At 45.0% G+C, this 23976-nt stretch overlaps 1 protein-coding gene across 1 annotated transcript in view; it reads right to left on the bottom strand.

The window, feature by feature from the left end:
- LOC141139518 (uncharacterized) overlaps positions 1–23976 on the bottom strand; it is a 199944-nt gene that overhangs the window by 156683 nt on the left and 19285 nt on the right. Inside the window, exons 2-3 of the mRNA XM_073625735.1 lie at positions 20966–21119; positions 3301–3446 (exon numbers count right to left, since the gene is read on the bottom strand). Of these exons, the coding sequence (XP_073481836.1) occupies positions 3301–3446; positions 20966–21119 (300 nt within the window). The remainder of the gene's footprint in view (positions 1–3300; positions 3447–20965; positions 21120–23976) is intronic.

Below are 23976 nucleotides of genomic sequence, written 5' to 3'. Positions count from 1 at the left end.
GTCCTGCACAATGACAGCATTATTTCAAATACAGGCAACAGTGTCAGCCTTCTGTATTGTGTATAGACAGTCCTCTAGATTTGTGTACATCTGGAAATGAATTACAATAAACAGTGTTTCTGATGCGCTGAGTAAGGCCGATTGTCAGAAAAACGCATTGCACACAGAAATTTTCAAAATGTTATTGTTGCCACACTTACGCTGCTTTTGCATTGTCCAATCACAGGACCGCCAGACCTGTCAATTTAAGTAAGCAAGTCTTCTCACTGCGCCTGACAGAACATTTTTTTTATAAAACACAATAACTGTTCCTCTATAATGCACCATGCATTATCCCAAGAATAGCTAGAGCAGCCTCTGATTTCTCAAGAACCCTAGATTTCCTCTAGGGGTTACCATGGTTCTTTGAGCAGTAGCAGATGAAACTATTGTCTGATGGTGCCTGCATACAGTAGTTCTGGCACCATGATTTAGAAGACCCACAGACATAGAGTCAGTGAAGCCTCTCCTCTCATTTCTAATGTAAGTAATCACTGACCCCAATGATATGTTTAGCTTTCTTTATGGGAAGAACTCTTCCCACTGACCACCAATGTAAGGGGAATTCCTACCACCAACCATGAATATAAGGTAGGACTACAGTGACTACCAATGTAAGGGCATTCTTTTCACAGACCCTTAATGTAACAGGGCAATCTTTCTAAAGACCTCCAATCTACAGAGGCACTTCTCCTACTAACCCCAACTGGGGGACTTCTCCACTGACTACCAGTGTAAGAGGGCTTCTTTCAAGTGACAACAAATATAAGAGGGCACCTTTCTACTAACCATCAGTAATAGGGTACTTTTACACCAGCCACCAATGTAAGGAGGCACTTTTTAATGGGTACCAGTGTAAGGGGGCATCTTTGCAATGAGCACCAATGTAAGGAGTCACCTTTTTGATGAGTACCAGTGTATGGGAACACCTTTCGACTGACTCTTAATATAAGAGAGTAAAAAGAAGGACTTAAAGAGGATCTTCACCCTAGAGGATCTTCACCATAGAAAAAAAAATTAAAAGTCAGCAGCTACAAATACTGTAGCTGCTGACTTTTAATAAAAAGGCACTTACCTGTCCAGGGAGCCAGTGCTGTCCTCGCCCAGGCTGGTCTTCAGGTCCCCGGCGCCGGCATGTTTGCTGTGGGAAGTCAGCTGTGATTCCTTGTCGCTGCATAGCCGGATTCCTACTGCACAGCACTTTGTACATGTAGCCACAGCCTCCTGGAATCTGAGACGTGTCCCAGAAGGCTGCAGGCAAAGAGGGGGGCTGAACTTTTGCTTGGATCCAAGCGGAAGTGGGAGCGGGTATCTATCAAAACTAGGTTCCTGCTCCCCCCCAAAAAATATAATGTTCCTAATGTAGTAGAGAAGAGGGAAGGAGGATATAAAGTGAAACTTCCCTTTTGGATAAAGTTCTGCTTTAAGTGAGGACTAACTGTGCAAAGAAGAAAGTACCAGAACATGTAAAGTCCAGATTTTATTTGTATGTATCATAAAAAAACAAAGTATATCAGGATTCAAAGGGTCCCCTTCATCACAGTCTGGCAGTGTTTGATGAAAAATTATTAGTTGCAGCCAGGAACAAGAGTTTTCACTCATGCATGTCATACAATTTAAAAAGAACCCTAATTAGACTGATTGGAGATCTTTGGTTGCATGGTCAATTGAAAACTGGATCTGTTTCAGCCTGGCTAGTTATCTATTGTTGCCAAACCCCCACTCACCAAGTGTTTCAGAGTAGCTGTATGCATTTTTTTTATTTCCCTGTATTCATACGTTTTGATCCAGTTAAGCCAATTTTGATATTTAGCCAGCAGCTGACTGGCGCCATTAGCATGATGCTGCCACAATTCTAAAGCTCAGGTACAGACGGAGTGATCTTTATAGTTGGTTTTACATTTTTTCAAAGCATACGCCCTAAAACCACAGAGCCAATTTGCAGCAAAAATTGTCCTTCAAAACATATGCCCTTTAAAACAGGCCATATACACTGATCTATTTGTGCCAGAGGATACAGCAACATTGTTGAGGGGTTCAATTTGTGGCTAAATGGCACTAAAACAGTTTGGAAATAATTATTAACTTGACAGCTCTCAATCTGATATAAAACATTTGTGCTGAACAAAATCCGTGGAGAAATATTTATGTTGTCCAATAAAATGTGTCACTATAGAAGCATTTCTTTTTGAGAGTGTGAAAGCTTGACGTCTCTTGTGCAGCTAGAAGGGATCTATGGGGGGAAGGGATAGGAGTCGGAGATCACACGTCCCTGGGAAAGTGCTTGTGGGGAGGGCAATGCTCCCACTGGGTTGTTAACAGCCAGACAGTTTATTTAGTGTTGTTATGAGAGAGCGTTAATTCTGCTCGGGAAGGTGGGAATGTGGCCCTGTGGGGGGAGCGGAGGGATGCAGCTGGAGGTAATGATGCAAGTTCTGCTCTCAGGGACAAGGTCACAAGGCAGTCAAGGACCCTGCTGTCACTGTGTTTGTTGGCTTGTAGTAGGCTGCCAAAGCCTGACACAGCACACAAACAGAAATTTCAGCCTCTGCTGGAGTCAAGATGAGTACGACATGCAGATGGCACTGTGAAAGAGACTTGGTTATTACTTTAAACTGTACTAAATATATAAAAATGCAGGTAAGGTATTACTGTACTAGTGTTCATTTTTGCTCCAGTCAAAAATGAACACTATAAAGCCACTCCGAACTCCTAAACACCTCTAATTTTCACCCTGACATTCATCACATCCACCTGGAAGCCCTCCCTGCTTGCTTTTTCTTGACAGGCCATGAATCTGAGCCTGCAAAATGCAGGTCAGGAGGTTCCTAGTTTCATTCACAACTCTATTCCTGTAAGAGTGAAAATTCAAATGGGTGCACAGCCAAGATTCTAATGAAAATAGACTATAGCCCTGCTCAGAGGCATGCAAGCCCTGTTATATGTCAGCATTTCAGTATAATAAACTCACAGGATGACAGTGCAAATGACCTTTTGACTTTAGGGACTCTGACACTCCCTTCTGGTATACCCACGCGCATGGCAATTAAATCTAACACAACCATGTGACAGTATAAAAAAGGGAAATATAGTGATTATAATCAAAACCAGGCATTGTGACCTTATGTAGCTGGTAATATTTCCACTACCATTCTGAATCATTAGCGTTCCCTGCTGATGGCGCAGACAGAGTGCAATGCCAAGTGATATTCCTTGTCCTAGTCTAGGTTTTTGTCTTATGAATATTCTGATCCTAGTTACCTTTTCATTGAGTGCATGGTTCTTGATGGTGAGGTCATCACGCTCAGAACGGGTTAGTGCCATAAGGTCTTTCAAGCGAAGTACCTCATCTTGCAGAGATCTGTTCTCCTCCTTTAGACTTATGTCAGTTGATATGTCTGGGAAACCTAAAGAAACAGAACAATTAACAGGAATAGAAACATTTTTGGGGGGAACTAAAACATTTTATTGTTATTAGTTTTTAAACGTACAAAAAAAAGATGTACAGGACATTCAAACAGCCAAAGTGCAAAAGGTTCCATCACACCGATATTTGAATAAAAATACAGTAAGTAAACCTCAAGCCATGACGTGCAGTAGGTTATCACCTAGCGCTTAAGATCATCAGTCTTGCTTCCAAGAAGAAGAGAATACATAATCAAATAAGTCTTAACCACGCGGAGGTACGCAGCCGCATACCAAAGGTCACTGTATGAGGTACAAAAGTGAAGAAGAGGAGTAAAAGAGGGTAAGAGGAAAGAAGAAAAGAAAGTGGAAGGAAGGGAGAGGGGATAATAGAGAGTTCACCTGCTCCAGGGCCCAACCAAAACCGAAGTCACCATTTGCACACTTCCCACAGCAGTCGAGGGTAAGTCAGACAGAGGAAGCTTCTAGAAGCTCCCAGGGTTCCCAAACTGGGTCTAATGAATCATTTAAGGAACCAATCAGGTATTCCATTCTCTTCACATCTCTGATCCTGGAGTGCAGTTCAATCAAAAAGGGGGGGCTCTTGTTTCTTCCATTTGAGAGCAACCAAGCACTGCGCTGGTGTCAGCAACTGTGCGAGGAGTTTTTTTAGAAATTTTATTAAAGGATTGAGGAGGGAGACCCAGGAGGAAGGTTTTAGGACTGAAAGGAATCTAGGATCCAAAGATTAAGTGGATTAAGGCGTGGACCATCCACTAGTAAGGGGCGATCAGGACCAGTAGATGTGGTGCAATGTGCCAGGATCCTTTTTTGCATCGCCAGCAATGGTAGTCAGGGATATACTGTATAAAGTGGAGCAGGTCTGGGGTTTCTACAAATATAGAGTGGAGCAGGTCTGGGGTTGATATCAGTGAAAGAGAATCTTATACTGGTTTTCCTTATACAAGGTATATATGGAGCTTTTGGAAGCCTAGGAACAAATAAGTTGCCACGTCTTCAGGCCTGCTTCCACTTGGCATATAGCCATGCTGAGCCGCTAGAGGCATGGAAATGGAAATAGTTACATAGTTAGTTTGGTTGAAAAAAGACACAAGTCCATCCAGACCAACTTTACCTATAAATATTAGTATCCAGTTATATTATGTGCATTTAGGAAAGAATCCAGGCCTTTCTTAAAAGCAATCTAAAGATTTGGCCAGAATCAGCTCTTGAGGGAGTCTATTCTACATTTTCACAGCTTTCACTGTGAAGAAGCCTTTCCATATTTGGAGATTAAATCTCTTTTTCTCCAGACATAAAGAGTGCCCGCTTGTCCTCTGTGAGGACCTTAAAGTGAAAAACACTACACCAAAATACATAAAAATCGGGTACAAAGGTCTGGCAATTACTTGACTGAGTTCCCTAAGTACCCTCGGGTGCAAGCCATCTGGTCCCGGTGATTTATTAATGTTACGTTTCCCAAGTCCAATTTTAATTCTGTTCTCTGTGGAGGTGCTTCCTGTGATGTGTCATGAGGATAAACACTGCAGTTTTGGTTACTGAAGCCCCTTGATTCCCTCGTGAAGACTAAGGAGAAGAATAAATTCAATACCTTCGCCATCTCCCCATCCTTTGTAACCAGATGTCCTTCCTCATTCTTTATGGGGGCCAATATGGTCTGTCCTCCCTTTTTTACTGTTTACATACTTAAAGAATTTCTTGGGATTTTTCTTGCTCTCCTCCGCTATGTGTCTTTCATGTTCTATCTTAGCCGTCCTTATTGCACCCTTACATTTCTTGTGGCATTCTTTAGTCTGAATGCTGATGATGATCCCTCAACCTTGTATTTTTTGAAGATCTTCTCCTTTGCTTTTATATGCATTTTTACATTGGAGTTAAGCCATCTAGGACTTTTGTTCGCTCTTTTAAATTTATTACCCAATGGGAATGTCACGGAACGTCCCTCACTTCGCTTGAGTGCTTCCGTCAGTATACCGCTTCCTAAGTTCTGGAACACAAGTCCAATGGATCTGGCTATAGGAACCCCCAAGAACTAGACAACACCAGTCTTGGAGTACATCAGAACTACTTCTTTATTTGAGATCTCACACACATTTATACACCAGGCTGACTCAAAGCTAACCTAATTAACCTAATTAACATGAGCTCCAATAGGAGTCGTCCCGTCTCCTACATTGTATAGAGGACAATGTGATCAGCTCATTCAATTAACATACATTACCATAAACATCAACACAGGGTTAATTAGAACAAACAACAATGAGTTAAATACCCTTAGAACCTAGACTAAACTTATTTACATTAAACCCATTATAGCTGACATCAGACAGGTGAGTGGAGTTGATGACATTAGCATCTCCTCACAGGATGTGTTCCAACAGTATAATTCAGTCTTATCATTCTAATATGGCATATAAAGGGTTCCAGAGTCTGTGTGTTTTGGGGGGACATGGAGCTGAATCCAAAGTAACACCAACCCCAGGGTCCCCAGGCATACAGCTCACAGAGAGCACCATTCCCCCAAATGCTAGGGCCCATAATCGGTGGGCAAGAGGCTTGCGTTCAGTACCCTCCAATAGCCTCTGTCCCGGGTGAGTCTGTCACATTTCTCCCCTTTCGGCAGGAGACTAACACAGGAGGAGACCCCAGATGGGTTGACTCCGAAGTTAGTAAGTAGCTCCAGTCCTCTAATGCCTGTACCCACACAGTACCCCAAATAAATTGTTCCAAACAAAGCATTACTCACCCAGCCAACCTCTGCCTCTCTCAGAGAACATATCTGCCGCTGGGGAGAGGCCTGGACTGGCCCTTCTCCCTGGAGTCCTTCCTGCCGCTGGAGAGAAGACAGGGTGACTGGGCTCACTCTGTCATGCTGTTGGGGATCTGGGCCCACTGCCCAGAATCCCTGGGGTATACAGGTGGAGACTGAAGTCCCATCCACCTTCACAGGAAATCCATCCTCTGTTAGTTGAGGGCAGAGTCCAGCAGTCCTCAGCCCTGTTGCCAGCCCTTCTGCTGGAAACCCCACACCATCTGTTCCAGCTAACTGTTGGGGAGGGAGGCCGACTGCCCCGCCTTCCTGGAACTCTGTAGTTGTTGCCGGTGCTGGGCAGAGATTGGTAGCACTCTGCCCTGTTGCCAGCACTTCTGCTGGGGACTCCGCATCCTCCGCTCCGGCTAACCGTTGGGGCAGGAGGCTGGCTTCCTCCACTCACAAACTGTGTAGCTGCCATTGGGGAGGTGAGCCGGCTGCTTCCTTTTCCATTCCCTCATCTGGCCGCTGGGACGACATGTTGATGGTACTGTCTCCCAGGTGCACGGATCTTTGCTGGGGAGGAAAGCCCGCTTCCTCCACCCTGGCCAACTGTTGGGGAGGGACAACACACACATCCTCTCCCTTCTCCCCCTGTTTCTGCTGCTGGGAAGTGATTGCCATCTTCTCACCCTGAGCCTCCACAATTGCTGCAGGTGTGGGGCAGAGGTCTTGGACCCTCTGTCCGGTTGCCAGCACTTCTGCTGGGGGTTTGCCAGGTGGTTCCTCCTCTACAGAAACGTCTATTAAATCCCCAGTCTCTGGAATTGGTAAAAGTGTGGGACAGAGGTCTTGGACCCTTTGTTCAGTTACCAGATCTTCAGCTGGAGAAGTTTGTTTTAACTCCATAGATGCTGCTGGCAGAAAATCACATGTCCCTGTCAGTGTTGTGGGAGAAAGGCCGACTACCTCTTCTCTCAAGAAGGCCGAAGCCACTGTTGGTGCTGGGCAGAACACAGTGAACTTTGGCCCTGATAGCAGCTCTTCTGCTGGAGGCTCATCGGGTTGTTCTTCCTCAGCAGAAAAGTCAATCAAACCCCATGTCTCTGCAACTGATGTCTGGGGATAGAGGTTCACCATCTTCTGTCCATGGAACCCAGAAGATGCTATCATTTCTGGGCAGAGGTTAGCAGAGCTCTGCCCTGTTGTCAGCACTTCAGGTTTGGGGACGGCAATCTCCGGATTTTCCACTGCCGATTCTCTGGCATGCTGCTGAACTTGTTCTAGCAGTTTCCTGTATGCCCTTTCCTGATGCTGTTCCTTCCTTAGCAAATGGTCCAGATCAGGTTTGAGCTCTGAGACCCCTGCAAGACCGAGCATAGACTCTCTATATTCTCTCAGGTCCTCAAGGTCAGGTTCCCCTTCATCGCCAAACATAAAAAGATCTGTAAGGCTCTCCCACAGCAATCCAGGGCCGCCAAAGTCATATCCCTCCGGAGAGCATTCTGTTGTCTCCCCTAACTATCCCTCCTCTGTGTGCCATTGCAGAGCCCGATAACGATTGTCCAGCTCTATCTCCTGCAGGACCAACTTGTCCAACTCAGTCACCCATTGCTCCTGGGGCTGCTCTCCCAGGAATGCCATCCGCAATGCCCGTTGGTCACTGGCCCGTTGTTCTTGGGTTGGAAAGCACTTGCCCTGTTTTATACCAGCGAGACGGAGGGCTGCAATCCAGAGCTCCACCCGAATTTGCTGCCTGAGCTCCAGGTATTCATCCTTAGACACAGTCCTGGTGTATGTTGAAAGGATGATCCGCAGCAGCCCCGGGAACTCTGATGCCAGGTCCATATTTCCGCTGGGGTGACTGAAGTCTGCTATGCTGATCTTGGATCCAGTTGGAGGTTTGGATGTCCCAGACTGCAGGAAGCTTTCCCGCTGATTGCCACCAATGTCACGGAACGTCCCTCACTTCGCTGGAGTGCTTCCGTCAGTATACTGCTTCCTAAGTTCTGGAACACGAGTCCAATGGATCTGGCTATAGGAACCCCCAAGAACTAGACAACACCAGTCTTGGAGTACATCAGAACTACTTCTTTATTTGAGATCTCACACACATTTATACACCAGGCTGACTCAAAGCTAACCTAATTAACCTAATTAACATGAGCTCCAATAGGAGTCGTCCCGTCTCCTACATTGTATAGAGGACAATGTGATCAGCTCATTCAATTAACATACATTACCATAAACATCAACACAGGGTTAATTAGAACAAACAACAATGAGTTGAATACCCTTAGAACCTAGACTAAACTTATTTACATTAAACCCATTATAGCTGACATCAGACAGGTGAGTGGAGTTGATGACATTAGCATCTCCTCACAGGATGTGTCCCAACAGTATAATTCAGTCTTATCATTCTAATATGGCATATAAAGGGTTCCAGAGTCTGTGTGTTTTGGGGGGACATGGAGCTGAATCCAAAGTAACACCAACCCCAGGGTCCCCAGGCATACAGCTCACAGAGAGCACCATTCCCCCAAATGCTAGGGCCCATAATCGGTGGGCAAGTGGCTTGCGTTCAGTCCCCTCCAATAGCCTCTGTCCTGGGTGAGTCTGTCACAGGGATGCATTGGCTAATGTCCTTATTTATTATGCTCTTAAAGCAAACCCATCTCTCCTCTGTGTTCTTTGTTCCTAAGATTTTATCCCAATTTATGCCTTCTAGCAAGGTTTGTAGTTTAGGGAAGTTGTCTTTGTATTCCCCTTATGTTTCCTATTTGTGTGGTTTATACTGAAGCCAATTGACCTGTGATCGCTGTTACCTAAATTGTCCCATATTTCCACATCGGTGATCAGGTCTGTATTGTTGGTAATCAGTAGATCCAGTAACACTTTATTTCTAGTTGGTGCGTCAACCATCTGACCCATAAAATTGTCCTGCAAGACATTTAGGAACTGGCGAGCCTTAAATGAATGCGCGGTTCCCTCCGCCCAGTCTATGTCTGGATAATTAAAATCCCCCATTATGATAACACCTCCCATCCTTGCTGCTAATCCAATTTGTGATAGGAGATCCGTCTCTACTTCCTCCCTCGGGTTAGGGGGCCTATAGCATACTTCCAGTATTACTTTCCCCTTAGTTTCATCCCTTTGGAGCTCTACCCATAAGGATTCCACCTCCTCCCTAGCTCCCTTAGTGATGTCATCTCTCACATTCACTTGTACATTATTGTTGATATATAGACATACCCCTTCCCCTTTTTTACCCTCTATATCCTTGCGATAAAGGGAATACCCTTGAATGGTTGCCAGCTAATCATGAGAGCTGTTGAACCAGGTCTCTGAAATTCCCACAAAATCCAAATCCTCCTTGTACAACAGTATCTCTAGTTCACCCATCTTGTCCGCCAGGCTCCTGGCATTGGTGAACATGCCACGTAGTTTAGACCAGTCGCATATTGTCCTCTTATTGGGTGTTTCGAGATTGCAACTAGGACTTGCTAATGCCCTTCAGTGCCGCCCATCAGTGCCCACCAGTGCCACCTATCAGTGCCCACCAGTGCCGCTTATTAGTGCCCACCAGTGCTGCCTTATCAGTGCCCATCAGAGCAGTTTATTTTTAACAAAAAATAAAAAACCCAGAGGTGATCAAATACCACCAAAAGAAAGCTCTATTTGTGGGAAAAAAATGACAAAAATTTCATTTGGGTACAGTGTTGTATGACTGTGTAATTGTCATTGAAAGAGTGACAGCGCTAAAAGCTGAAAATTGGTTTGGGCAGGAGGGGGGTTTAGGTGCCCAATAAGCAAGTGGTTAAGAAAGCGCTTTGTTACACACACCCTACAATAAAAATGATTTTTCATTGAACAAAGAATTTCTTTTTCTAAGATGACCTCAGTCCACATGTACATCTTCTGTATGTAGAGCACTGTCTTAACCGCTTGCCGCCCGCCATATAGCAATATGACGTCTGCAAAGTGGTTGCGATATCCTGACCGGACGACATATGACGTCGCCAGGATATCAAGCTGCTGCACGCCCCCCCCCCCGGGGGCGCGCATCACGGTGATCGTTGTTGCGGTGTGTCATTCTGACACACCGCAACTCCGATCTGACAGAGACTCTTTACCACGTGATCAGCCATGTCCAATTGTGAAGGAATGTGATGTAGATAATAATAATAATAATCTGAAAATGTCTATTTTCTTATGTGCATACATATTTTTCTCCTTACTCATTATATAAGTATACAGATTAGCTCTGTTCCTATATTTTCTCAAAATGGCGGGTACCCCCTACATCCCACACATCAGAAGAACGCGGAACTGAAGATAAAAACCAAGGACAGCCAAACCTCGTTATGAAGATTCTCCATCTTCTTTTCTCCTTCTTAACCAATGAGATGTACCTATTAGACTAACATAGCAATGACGTATTTGTGTGTATAAAACATTAGCACCGCCTTGAATAAATTAGAAGTGTAAGAAGTAACGGAGCTGAGCGTGTCTCAGAGTGTTTACTTTTATATGCATGCATATCCACACTTTTCAATTAGAGACAGCAGCAGATAACCTTGGGCTCGATTGGAGCTCTTAATCATTTCCATAACAGCTGGTGCCGAAACCCGGGACCTCAGGCTACAGTCGAAGCCGTACCGCGATAAGCATTTGGGCGTTAACTGATTGATGAGACAGGGGTTTGCGCAGCCCTAACAGTACCGGTAAGTCTTATTTATATTCTTACCACTGTACGACTTTCTTATCTTTCGGTTGACGGCTGGATTCTGTCGGTATGCTGAGACTGTCTTAGAGGCAGGTATTTCCTCGCCTGAGGTTGTTTTAACGAACCTGTCAATGGGTTTCTGCTGACTGTATTTGTTCACTGTCTGCCATTCTTTGGGCTACGAAACTCAGCAGTCTAAAAGTGCTACATGTGTGTTCTCATCTCCAGATGAGCTGTCGGCCTCTGGAGTGAGATGGGTTATTGTGGCAGTCGGTTATGGGACGGGTTACTCTGGGTTCGTTGAATCTTTGAGGGTTATCTCAGCTGCTGGCGTTGCAGTCTGAAAGCATTACAGATGTATCACCCCCAGATGAGCTGTCGGCCTCTGGGAGTAACTGTAATGACGGCCTTTAACTGGGTTTAAGGGGAGTTGTCTGCCCCTGGGGTTATCTTAGCCTGCTGAAATTTTGCAGTTCGAAGAGTGGCAGGTGTAATGTCCTGTCGTGAGTGTATTTGTGGTTTACTGTTTGCTTTACACGAGAGGGGTTGGGGACTGGTTAAGGTCGGAGGGGGGGCTGCCCGGGGGATCTGTTGGGTCACGGGCCGTTGCTCCTCACTACCCCAGATGTGTTTGTTCTTGTTCTGAGATTAACCGTACATTACAGGGTTATAGCAAACAGTAGAAGCTAGGAGCGCAGTTTTATGTGCTCCCACCCAAGGAATTTGTTGATAAGAACACTGAGAAAGAATATTAACCCCTTGGTTGTATGTATTCTCCTCTCAAGCCGTTAGCCGAGAAACAGAGAGAGAAAAGAATGTGATAGTGAAGAGGAGATAAGATGTTGAAATAGTTAACAAAGTTGAAAGAAGTGGCGAAAGTTATGTTGCTGAAGAAACAGGGAGAAAAATCCTGTGTGATAAAGAAAATTGGATAAAGGAAGTTAAGAAAGATGGCGATTGTATTATGTATGTGTATCACAGAGCTGATGATATGTTGGAACTTGAAACAAAGGAGGGGAGGGACAGCACTGCCCTCCGTCTAACAACCACTCCTTTCTCACCACCCAAGCACAACCCACTGTGACAACTCAGCCCGGCGGCCAATCTTAGTGCACCCATGCCTTCACTTTCTACCCAGTCCAGTGCACTTCCTGCCGGCGGCCATCTTGGTACACCCATTAAGCTTAAACAGCCTGTACCCAGCCCTCCCTGTTTTAAACCAAGATGATTCATACCACACACCTGTCTTCCCCAATACGGGAGCATCACATTCCCAGGCCGGATATGTTAATGATGAAGAAGCATCTGAGTGGGAAGCCCAACAGCAGGCAGCAAAGCCACCCACTGATTTAACCCCCAATCCGGCTCCAGACTCTCAGTTCCGAGAGGATCTCAAACACATGCTGGCAACCGTAAGGAACAGTGCCTCTTGCCAGCCCCCGCCCCAACAACAGTCTCGGTTACCAGAAGGGGCACCAGTGATGTATGTCGCTTTTACTCTATCACAAGCAGCGGCCTTAGTGACAAGTCTGCCTGACCCAGAGAAGTAGCCAATTCCCTTCTACCACAGGATAGTGCAGATACAAGAAACTTACTCAGCTGCCTGGAGAGACTTGATCAGCCTATGCCAAATCAAAGCAGGACATGTCTTTTGGCCAGTCATGCAGACGGCCTTCAATGATGCCAGCCTGACAAGTGCCACTTCCTACACCTCAGGCGTGGAGTTCTGTGCACAACTCCACGACTGGGCAAAGGAGAAGTTGACGGATCAGAAGACCACAATCCAAGATATTACCCAAGATAAAGGGGAGTCTGAAGAAGTATCATACTAAACTCGTACAGGCCTTTGATGATCTGAGTTTCTCCCACTATGAAAAGAGACACACACGTTTCCTGCGTGGGAGTGGATGGGTTGCTCCGCTCCAGTCCATTTGTAGAGCCACTCCAAGTGGGGACATTTCCTGATTTGCTTGCCAGATTTGTGGTGTCCTCTACATGTCCCTTGAATCTACTAGGAGCTGATGTGTTGTCCGGACTACAGGCCTCAATCAGGACACGCCTGAAGGGGGGATGAAGTTACATACTCCCCTATCTTTAGAAGACTAATCTGCTTTGTGTTCTCTGCCTCTCCTGATGACACTTAATGAAGCAAAAACTTCAAGTTCAATACTGCAGGAAGTACTTGACAGAATCCCTGCGTGCCTATGGTCCACAGGACCGGAAGACAACGGTCACTTAAAGGTGCCACCAGTTTCAGTCAAGCTAAAAGAGGGCGCTTCATTGCCCCGGAAACCACAATAACCCCAAGAAGAGAATCCTAAAGAAGAACCAGGTACCTGCTGTGGATGCCTTTGACTGCAAAATACCTCACAGAGGTGGACCTTACAAACGCTTTCTTCAGTGTCCACCTTCACCCCTCCTGCTGGTACCTTTTTGCATTCATCCACGGAAAGAAACGGCAACATACCTAAACAGTTGTGCCACAAGGGGCACAGAACTTTCCAAGCCAGTTTGCAAAAGCTATGGCTATCATCCTTGACACATGACAGGAGGAACACCCGGAAGTGATTCTCTTCCAACATGTTGATGACCTTCTCCTTTGTGCAGCTGACTTACCCCCTGTTGAAGTCACCTCAGAAAGCCTGTTGTGCTATCTTGCCAACCAGGGCTGCAGAGCCTCAAAGCCCAAATTGCAGTGGTGCTCAACACCTGTCATTTTCTTTGGACTAATTTCCTAGTGCAGAGCATGGATTCCAGAAGCCTTCCTACTGATGCTCTGCAATCAGACCCTTCCAGATGTCTCCTGAAGAAATATCTAAGTTTGAGGCCCTCAAGTGTGCCATCTCAGGCGCTAGGGCTCCCAGACTACGACAAAACGCTCAAGCTCTTTGTATCCGAACGTCTGGAACATGCTGCAGGTGTATTCACCCAATCACACGGCATCAGCCTACGCCCCATAGGATATTATTCCTGTCGGCTGGATGCGGTAGCAAGAGGAGGCCTATTGTGTCTGCGAGCTGGCTTTGCTATACAAGCCTTGCTTGACAAAACTTTGAACTTGGTCCTCGGACACTGCCTCGTTCTGCTTGCTCCCCATGATGTTGTTGCCATATTCAACCAAGATCCAGCCGAAACACTTGTCCACTACCAGACACTTGAGACTCCTGTGTTCCCTCCTACTGGACAGCATTACTCTATTAAGTTGTCAAACACTGAATCCTATCACCCTTCTTCCACTTCTCGAGGGGGGAAAGGAGGAGTAGCCTTACCACCGGTGATGTCTGCACAGGAGGCAGAGCTGTAAGCACTTACTACAGCATGTAAATGGGCAGAGGGAAAAAGAGCCAACATTTATATGGACTCAAGATATGCTTTCAGCATTACCCATGATTATGGTGTTATCTAGGACAGAGGATTCCTGATGGCTGCAGGAACACCTGTGAAAACTTGATTAATGCCTTGCTTCTCACAACCCAAGTGACTATTATGAGTAAAAGCACATGACAAACTGAACTCAAAGGAAGCTTAAGGCAATCATCTAGCCAATTCAGCTGCCAAACAGACAGCTGGTGGTCCATGGGAAGTGGACAGTAGGGTGGTAGTAGAAGACCACCCCGTGCTTACTTACAGACTTTCCCAGTGGACAGAGTTTATCTAAAAGAACTACAGGAAACAACAAGTCCTGATAAGAAGGAAAGCTGGAAACGGAGAGGAACAACTCTCAGAAATGGACTATTCGAGTGCAACAAGAAGCCTTGTCTACCCAGGAGTATGTACCCAGCCGTGGTGCAATGGGCACATGGAGCTGCCCACTTGACAAAGACTTTTATGAACTCTCTTATCAACAAGTGTTGCACCAAGAGTTACTCCACTGACCGACAACTTCTGCAGATCATGCATTATCTGCACCAAATGTAACCCAGGACGCACAGAAAAAACACAGAAGAAGCACCTGGCAAAAGCCCTATACCCCATTCCAGAGGATGCAAATTGATCATTCTCAAGTGCCAAGAAGTGGCAGATTCGAATACGCTCTAGTGGAAGTGGTCACGACTGCCAGGACCACAGCTAAGAAACTACTAAGTGAGATAGTATGTAGATTTGGGGTCCCAGAGGTGATATTGAGAGATCAGGGACCAGCCTTAACAGCAACCCTTACTAAAGAGAGTTGGGCAGCACTGGGGGTTCAGTTGGCACTACACACCCCATACCACCCTCAAAGTAGCGGGAAGGTAGAAAGGATGAATGGGACACTAAAAACAGGATGTTAAAGATGGCCCAAGAGACTAACATGAGTTGGCCAGACAGTTAGCCCATTGCCCTGTTCAGTGTCAGACACACCCCCAGGGGAAACATGCCCTATCCCCTTATGACATTTTGTTTGGTTCAGCTCCCAGACTTGGTTGTTACTTTCCACAACAGTTACAGTTACAGTCTGATGTGTTGACTAATTAGGCTGGTTTTGAGTCTTTGATCCCCATAACAACTGTCAGCAAGAATGTAGATTGGATTAACTACATGTCATGGTTATGCAATAGAGTTTGTCGATCAGCATACCTGTCTCCATGTGTTCATCTCTAGAGACCAGCTGACCCTCACCTGACTGCTTTTGTAACCTCTCCTCTAAGCATAGCCCCACCCCAGGCCCTATCAGGGAACCCTATATTAACCTGTGCACCGCAAGCCAGCAGTGCTGATCAACCATTGTGTGTTAGCCTCTATGTGTACTTGCTGTGTTTCCTACATCTGATTCCTGTTACCGACTTTGGCCTGTTCCCGACCATCCCTGTTTGCCTGTGACCCTGATGTTCCAGCCTGCTGCCTCCTTCCTCTTCTCCTGTAGTCTACCGTGAGCGTGAGCTGTGAGACCCTGGGGGCCGTGACCTGGAGCCAGACTGCAGCGCAGTCCATCCTTACCATTAAAGGCTCTGGTGAACACCTGCTGGCTCTTAGACTCAGCGCCCTGGGGAATCTATGCTCTAGCTCCCAGTGGGATCTGTGTCAGTGATCCAGTAGACCTGATTCCTGAACCTCCCAGGGTTTAAGCCGCAGCAGTCAGCCGTAGGGTCCACTACCTTGCGGTGCACTCCTGATCCCAACGGTGTGCATCTGTCACCCAGCCTCTAGGTGACCTGACACTACACATATTATAACCAACAGAGATTTGTAAATTACTCTAAAGATGCCCTCCAGCGAATTGCTGACCAGTTAGCCCCCACTTCCTACATGACATTCCAGGACCGGATGGCCTTAGACATGGTGCTAGCTGGGAAAGGAGGTGTTTTGTAAAATCATAGGAAAAAACGGGAACCTGTTGTACATACATTCCTGATAATACTGGCCCAAATGGTAAGGTTACTCTAGCTATAAAGAAATTAGAAGATCTGTCACTGGAGTTGAAGAAGAACTCAGGTATCACAGACCCATGGGATCAATATTTTAGCTGGATGAGTGGGTGGCAGAAGGTGCTCGCCCAGATACGGGTAACGGTATTAATAATCCTGGTCCTTTTAGCCCTGATTGTATGCTGTATTCTACCTTTTGAAAAAAAGTTAATGAGCAAGGCTGTAGAGAATAGCACACCTACATTTCTCCACCAAGAAGAAGAGGACCCCCTTATGATGGAAGATGACAAACCCTTCACTCTCCTACAGTCACTCCTTGTCCAAAACCTCACAATCCTATAGGGTTATAGGGATAGATAGCACCTGACTGCACCTCTCCAGCTGTATTGAGGAGGGTAGTGAACAGTTGCTGCCCAATTCTATATACAGCCTAAAAGAGTTGCTGAGGAGAAGGGCCAGGCCAAAGTAGGACCTTTAGTATTAGGGACAGAAAAGAGAAAATAGTCATTTTAGGGGGGATTGTGAAGGAATGTGATGTAGATAATAATAATAATAATCTGAAAATGTCTATTTTCTTATGTGCATACATATTTTTCTCCTTACTCATTATATAAGTATACAGATTAGCTCTGTTCCTATATTTTCTCAAAATGGCGGGTACCCCCTACATCCCACACATCAGAAGAATGCGGAACTGAAGATAAAACCAAGGACAGCCAAACCTCGTTATGAAGATTCTCCATCTTCTTTTCTCCTTCTTAACCAATGAGATGTACCTATTAGACTAACATAGCAATGACGTATTTGTGTGTATAAAACATTAGCACCGCCTTGAATAAATTAGAAGTGTAAGAAGTAACGGAGCTGAGCGTGTCTCAGAGTGTTTACTTTTATATGCATGCATATCCACACTTTTCAATTAGAGACAGCAGCAGATAACCTTGGGCTCGATTGGAGCTCTTAATCATTTCCATAACACAATCATGGCTGATCATGATGTAAACAGAAAGAGCTGTTAATTGGCTTTTCCTCACTAGCATCTGATGTAAGTAGAGGAGAGTCGATCGGCTGCTCTCCTGACAGGGGGGTCTGTGCTAATTCTTTATCAGTGCAGCCCACCCCTCGCATGCCCACCCAGGACCACCAGGATGCCGCCAGGACCACCAGGGATGGCCACCACACTGGACCACCAGGTATGCCACCCTAGACCACCATGGAAATGCCAATCAGTGCCCAGGCAGCTGCAAATCAGTGCCATTCAAAAATGCCTGCCAGTGATGCCTATCAGTGAAATCCATTGCCAGTGCCAGCCATCAGTGCCACTTTTCAGTGCCCATCAGTGCCGCTTATCAGTGCCCATCAGTGAAGGAGAAAACTTACGTATTTACAAAATTTTATAACAAAAACAAAGAAAAACTTTTTTTTTTTCGTTTAGCAAAAAATAAAAAACGCAGAGGTGATCAAATACCACCAAAAGCATAGCATGACTGCGCAATTGTCATTTAAAAAGTGACAGCACTGAATGCTGAAAATTGGCCTGTGCAGGAAGGTGCTAAAGTACCCTGTATTGAAGTGGTTAATATGGCAATGTTGGGGGGAAATCTCCCCAGAACATTTCCCATTGAATAATTTGGCCTCACCTACTGTTCTGGTGACAACTCTAAATTGTTGTTTTTTCCCCTCATTATCTATCTTGGTGACAGTTGTCATTAGGCCAAATAGAGGGGGGCGGCTCCCTTCCGGACTTTAATCTAAAATTAAAGGAAAAAGGTATGCTTTTACATGCCCTTTAATACATATCAGACGGGTACATCCATGTTATTTTTAAAAAAGGGGAATAACTGCGCTGATTCAAACATTTACCAATGATATGTTACCACTAATACAGTGTGTAAACCCTATACAGCAACCTCACAGCGTATATGCCTTATACACCAATCTTACTATAAAGTGCAATGTGTCAATAAAGTGAACAATTGAATTGTGCAAACTATCACTCCTTAGAACATCAATAATATTTCAAAACCACTGTAAAGTGCAAAGTGACGATAAGGTGCCAAGTATCTACATAAGTATATAATATTTCCAAAGTCCATTTCCATTTGTCATATATGTTCTCAAATTTTCATGCATGCTTTGTGCTGAATCTTTTCAAGCAATTCATGTGCCACCACCACCTTCTAAAATGGGCACTCACCAGAGCCTAAAAAAGAGATTTGCCTTTGGTTCATCTGGGATAACCACTCCACTGGCCTGGCTTTGCTCCAGCTAGTTTACCGCTGGGTGCTCCTCCTTTCTCCATATAAATAATGGTGTCCCATAAAAATTAAACATCCATCATTGTATGTTGGATGTTTGCATGTATGCATAAAATATTTATTTATCTTGACTAAAAAGTATTCACAATAGTTAAAATGCCAACTCACACTTTATGGTGCCTCAAGACCGGCACTGAGTCTGTCCAGCCATTTGTTTTTAACCACTCCAATACTGAGCGCTTTCACCCCCTTCCTTTCCAGGCCAATTTTCAGCTTTCAGCACTCTTGCACTTTCAATAAGAATTGCGCAGTCATGCAACACTGTACACAAATGCAATTTTTATAATTTTGTTCACACAAATAGAGCTTTATTTTGGTGGTATTTATTCACAAATCAGTTTTTTATTTTTTGCGATATAAGCGAAAAAAGAGTGGAAATTTTAAAAAACAACAATATTTTCTAGTTTCTGTTTTAAAAGAAATCCAATAAAATCAAATTTTGTCTTAAATTTAAGCCAAAATGTATTCTACTATATGTCTTTGGTAAAAAAAAATCCTGTTAAGTGTATAATAATTGGTTTGTGTGATCACGGATATATGTACGCAGATGATCACGGACATATGTATGCAGATGATCACGGACATATGTATGCAGATGATCACGGACATATGTGTGCAGATGATCACTGGGACATATGATTTTACTGTTACATATGTGGGACAGGTGTTTTTACTGTGTGGGGACATGTGTGTGGGGACATGTGTGGGGACAGTGTTTTGGGGACATTGTGTGTTTACACTGTGTGGGGACACTAGGCCGGTGATCAGTGTGTAAAAAGCTGTAAAAAACAGCTCATACTCACTGATCACCGGCTGGCTGCAGCGATCCCCTCTACTCTCCTCACTGACAACTTCCGTGTGAGGAGAGGAGAGCCGATTGCCTAGCAACCAGCTCTCTGTTTACCTCACATGACGGCTGTGATTGGACACAGTTGTCATGTGATCAGGAGGGCCAATCACAGATCCCTCCTGCCGATCGGAGATGCACCGTGTCCGGGTGACATGAGCGCATCGGGATCGCGCCGCTGCGAGGGGCTCTGAACCTCTGAATCTGGTTCCTGAACATCCACTCAGAAGGAAGAAGCTCCCACCTGGCCGTATATGTGCAGTGGCCGGGTGGGAAGTGGTTAAGGATCTGTTAGGCCGCTCTGTTTCTCTATCCCGACGTGCGTTCCAAGCCTCGTTTTGGTGCGGGTCCATAAACAGGAAGTGACGTCCGTAATTACCCAGAAGCCTCTACACGTTTTGCATACATACATGCGTCATCAGGAAGCTGGGTACGCCATTTTGGAAATGGTATTTATGCCATTACTGATAGTTAATTAGCCAATCTAATCGTGAAGCAAAAGACTGGAAACGCATCATTGTTTTGCTTTAGTTGTTGCTATACCGGAAGTAAACCCTCCACCATTTTACTTATTGGCAATCCCAATCCACGACATGTAAACAGGGCCATTACTTATTTACCCTCCCCCACTGCTTATTTAAATGTATTCTATACCAATTATGATACCAAAAACAGACGGCTGGAGAGACCTTACAAAAAACATTTTTAATAAACATTAACTATTGTGAATACTTTTTAGTCAAGATAAATAAATATTTTATGCATACATGTTGCGCAATGATGGATGTTTAATTTTTAGGGGACACCATTATTGATATGGAGAAATGAGGAGCACCCAGCGGTAAACTAGCTGGAGCAAAGCCAGGCCAGTGGAGTGGTTATCCCAGATGAACCAAAGGCAAATCTCTTTCTAGGCTCTGGTGAGTGCCCATTTTAGAAGGTGGTCTTGGCACATGAATTGGTGAAAAGATTCAGCACAAAGCATGCATGAAAATTTGAGAACATATATGACAAATGGAAGATTGGTGTATAAGGCATACACACTGTGAGGTTGATGTATAGGGTTTACACACTGTATTAGTGGTAACATATCATTGGTAAATGTTTGAATCAGAGCAGTTACTCCCCTTTTTTAAATACAACTTTTCCTAAGCCTAGGGTTTATGACAATTTAACTGCAGCAGATCAAATTATAAACGTATTAATTTTATACATATATATTTTTTTTTGCGCCGGTGACACAAAAACTTTCACATCCATATTATTGCTTAACTTGTTAAAGAATCGAATAGTTGTTACTTACAGCTGATGAAAGTATAGGAAATCTGCATCCACGGAAGGCAAGAGAAGAATAAGTGGGAAATATTACAGAAAAGTAAAACCATAAAAGTATACAGTAATGAAAGAAGCAAGATATAATGTTTTGCATACAGTGCAAAATATATCTGAAAAACCAACCTTCTGGTCAGATAACAGATATCAGAAGTAGAAGCGATAAAATGGACTTACTATATGGAGAGTCATCACTCAGATTCTGGGTGATGATCTCACGAATGCGCGCTGGGACAGGAGTAAGTGTGTCTCGCTCCCCTTCTCCGCTGCGAACACTCAAGATTCGGTCTTCATCTGCACTGTCTGGATTAAGTACTGTGTTCTCCAGGCGCTAAAACAAACATTTTACAAAGACTTAGAAAAAGAAGGTAATAGACATTTTTTTAATAATTAAATTTCATTGTTACTAAACACTTATGTAAATAGCTGAATAATTCCTGACAAAACAATCACATTCCAATATGTGTACATATACTTAAACAATAGAGAATAAGAGGGATGACGTGGGCAGTAGTCCAGAGCACACAGTGCTAAAGCAGCCCATTAACATAAGACTACATCCATTTTCCACTGGATCAGATAACACTCTTATGAATATGGTGGTAGACAGACACCAACTGGCTCCAGGAGATACAACAATTAGAAAATCTATCCTAATCACTACTGATACCCTTCATCTTTGCTCTCCACGTTGGCAAAAACATGCAAAGCAGAAATGATTTTGCAGTCTTATGAAGTATTCTATATTACTGAAAAGTTGAGGCTCAGAGGGCATTCTTATTGTGCCTAGGCATCTGAAATTCCCATATAACATCTGTAAAGAAGGTATGTATAGGTAGGTCCATCATTAGCTCTCCATAACCAGCTAAGTCTGCAACCTACAAACATCTCAGGGTCTGTCATTTTTGTTGCCAAACAAGTTTTTTTAGCCTTGATTTTTAAAGATGAAATAAATAATTCTGGGCTCTAATACCACTGTTGTGGTGCTCCCCCTAACCACTCTTATATATATATATATATATATATATATATATATATGCAGCCTAAGAGGGGCGTGTCATATTTTTAAATGAACACTCAAGCTATGACCTTCAAAAGTATGGAAATAAAGCCAAAGCAAGAAGTTTGCAGTATATTTCACTAAACGTACAAAGCTGATATTATCTTACTGTATTTAAATAGAACTGAAGCCAATAAAAAACCTTGGTGGCTCTTTTACCTTCCTGCTGAAACTAATTAAATAATAAACTTTTGTTTAGTGCTTTGGTGGGGCTTTGATGAGGCTTCAGTAGGGCTTCGATGAGGCTTCGGTGGGGCTTTGGTGGGGCTTCAAGCAAACTTTGCCATAGACTTCTATGGAAGCTTTGAAGACGCTTTGAAGCACCACTAAAGCTACATGGGGTATAATTTTTGAGCCGAAGCAAAGAAAAAGCAGGTGTAAACAGGACTGTTCAGAGAGCTTTAACTAAGCCTGTCCGAAGCCTTGTTTTGAAGCAAGTGTAAACTAGCCATTCATGTGTGTTGAAGCCGAAGCAAGTGTAAATGAGCCCTTACATTCCTGGAATGCTGGGATTGGTAACTGTCATATTTACTGTACGTGTGTCCTCAACCAAACTGCCAGACCACCAAATGGCTGGTGTCATAACTGATCATATGTGCAGCACCATGGCAGCTGCAGATCAAACAGAAGCAGCTTCCTTGGCTGTAAAGGATAGGAGGGTTTAATTCTGCTTTAAGGCTGTCAGCAGATCGACCTCTACAAACTCGTCAGTGCTTAAAAATGGAGAGAAACTGAGCATGTGCAGAGCAGGGTAAGACAGTGTATTACTGGATTTTAAACAGTATAGGCGCTTATTTTTAATGTTTTACATAGCTATACCTGCAAAAGGGGCCTGACTAAAATTCCACTTTGAAGTGAAACTAAACTCTCCTATCCTTAACAGTCAAGGATGCTGCCATTTCAGCCTCCGTTGGATTTGCAGTTGTCATGGTGCTGTACACGTGATCAGGTATGACACCTGCCATTTGAGGGCTTGACATTTCAGTTGAGAACACAAGTACTTGTGACAGTTATCATTCATGGCATGCCTTGAGGGTCGGTTCACACTGGGGCAACACGACAGCCGTCCTACTTTGGATCCGACATTGCCCTGCGACATGTGTCCGACTTTCAATGAACGGGGATCCGACTTGGATCCCCGCCACTGTGTTTGGTATGAATCTTTAGGGGGAACTCTGCGCCAAATTTAAATAAAAAACCGGCATGGGTTACCCCTCCAGGAGCATACCAGGCCCTTGGGTCTGGTATGGACCTTGAGGGGAACCCCCTACGCCGAAAAAACGGCGTGGGAGGTCCCCCCCAATCCATACCAGACCCTTATCCGAGCACGCAGCCCGGCCGGACAGGAATGGGAGTGGGGACGAGCGAGCGCCCCCCCCCCCCCTCCTGAACCGTACCAGGCCGCATGCCCTCAACATGGGGGGTTGGTGCCTTGGGGGAGGGGGCGCGTTGCGGGCCCTCCCCAAAGCACCTTGTCCCCATGTTGATGAGGACAAGGGCCTCTTCCCGACAACCCTGGCCGTTGGTTGTCGGGGTCTGCGGGCGGAGGGCTTATTGGAATCCGGGAGCCCCCTTTAATAAGGGGGCCCCCAGATCCCGGACCCCACCCTATGTGAATGAGTATGGGGTACATCGTACCCCTACCCATTCACCTAGGGAAAAAGTGTCAATTTAAAAAAAAACACTACATAGATTTTTAAGGTATTTTATTAGACAGCTCCGGGGGTCTTCTTCCGACTTCGGGGGTCTCTCCGGTTCTTCTCCACGCTCTCCGGATCTTCCTCCGGGCTCCTCCGCTCTCTTCTGCCGCTCTTTTGCTAAAGCGGAGGAGCCCGGTCTTCCGTCTTCTGCCCTCTTCTCTTCTTCTGATGTTGACACGACGCTCTCTCCGGCTAGAATGCTCTCTGTGCGCTCTGCTCTGACTTATATAGGCGGTGACCCCGCCCCCTTATGCCGTCACAGTCCCTGGGCATGCTGGGACTATGACTGCATAAGGGGGCGTGGTCATTGGGTGATGACCACGCCCCCTAAAACGTCACAGTCCCAGCATGCCCAGGGACTTGACGGCATAAGGGGGCGTGGTCACCACCTATATAAGTCAGAGCGGAGCGCTCAGAGTGCATTCCAG

The sequence above is a fragment of the Aquarana catesbeiana genome, linkage group LG04, assembly GCF_042186555.1.
Source record: "Aquarana catesbeiana isolate 2022-GZ linkage group LG04, ASM4218655v1, whole genome shotgun sequence".
Lineage (NCBI taxonomy): Eukaryota > Metazoa > Chordata > Amphibia > Anura > Ranidae > Aquarana > Aquarana catesbeiana.
This window is presented reverse-complemented; position numbering and strand designations above follow the sequence as displayed.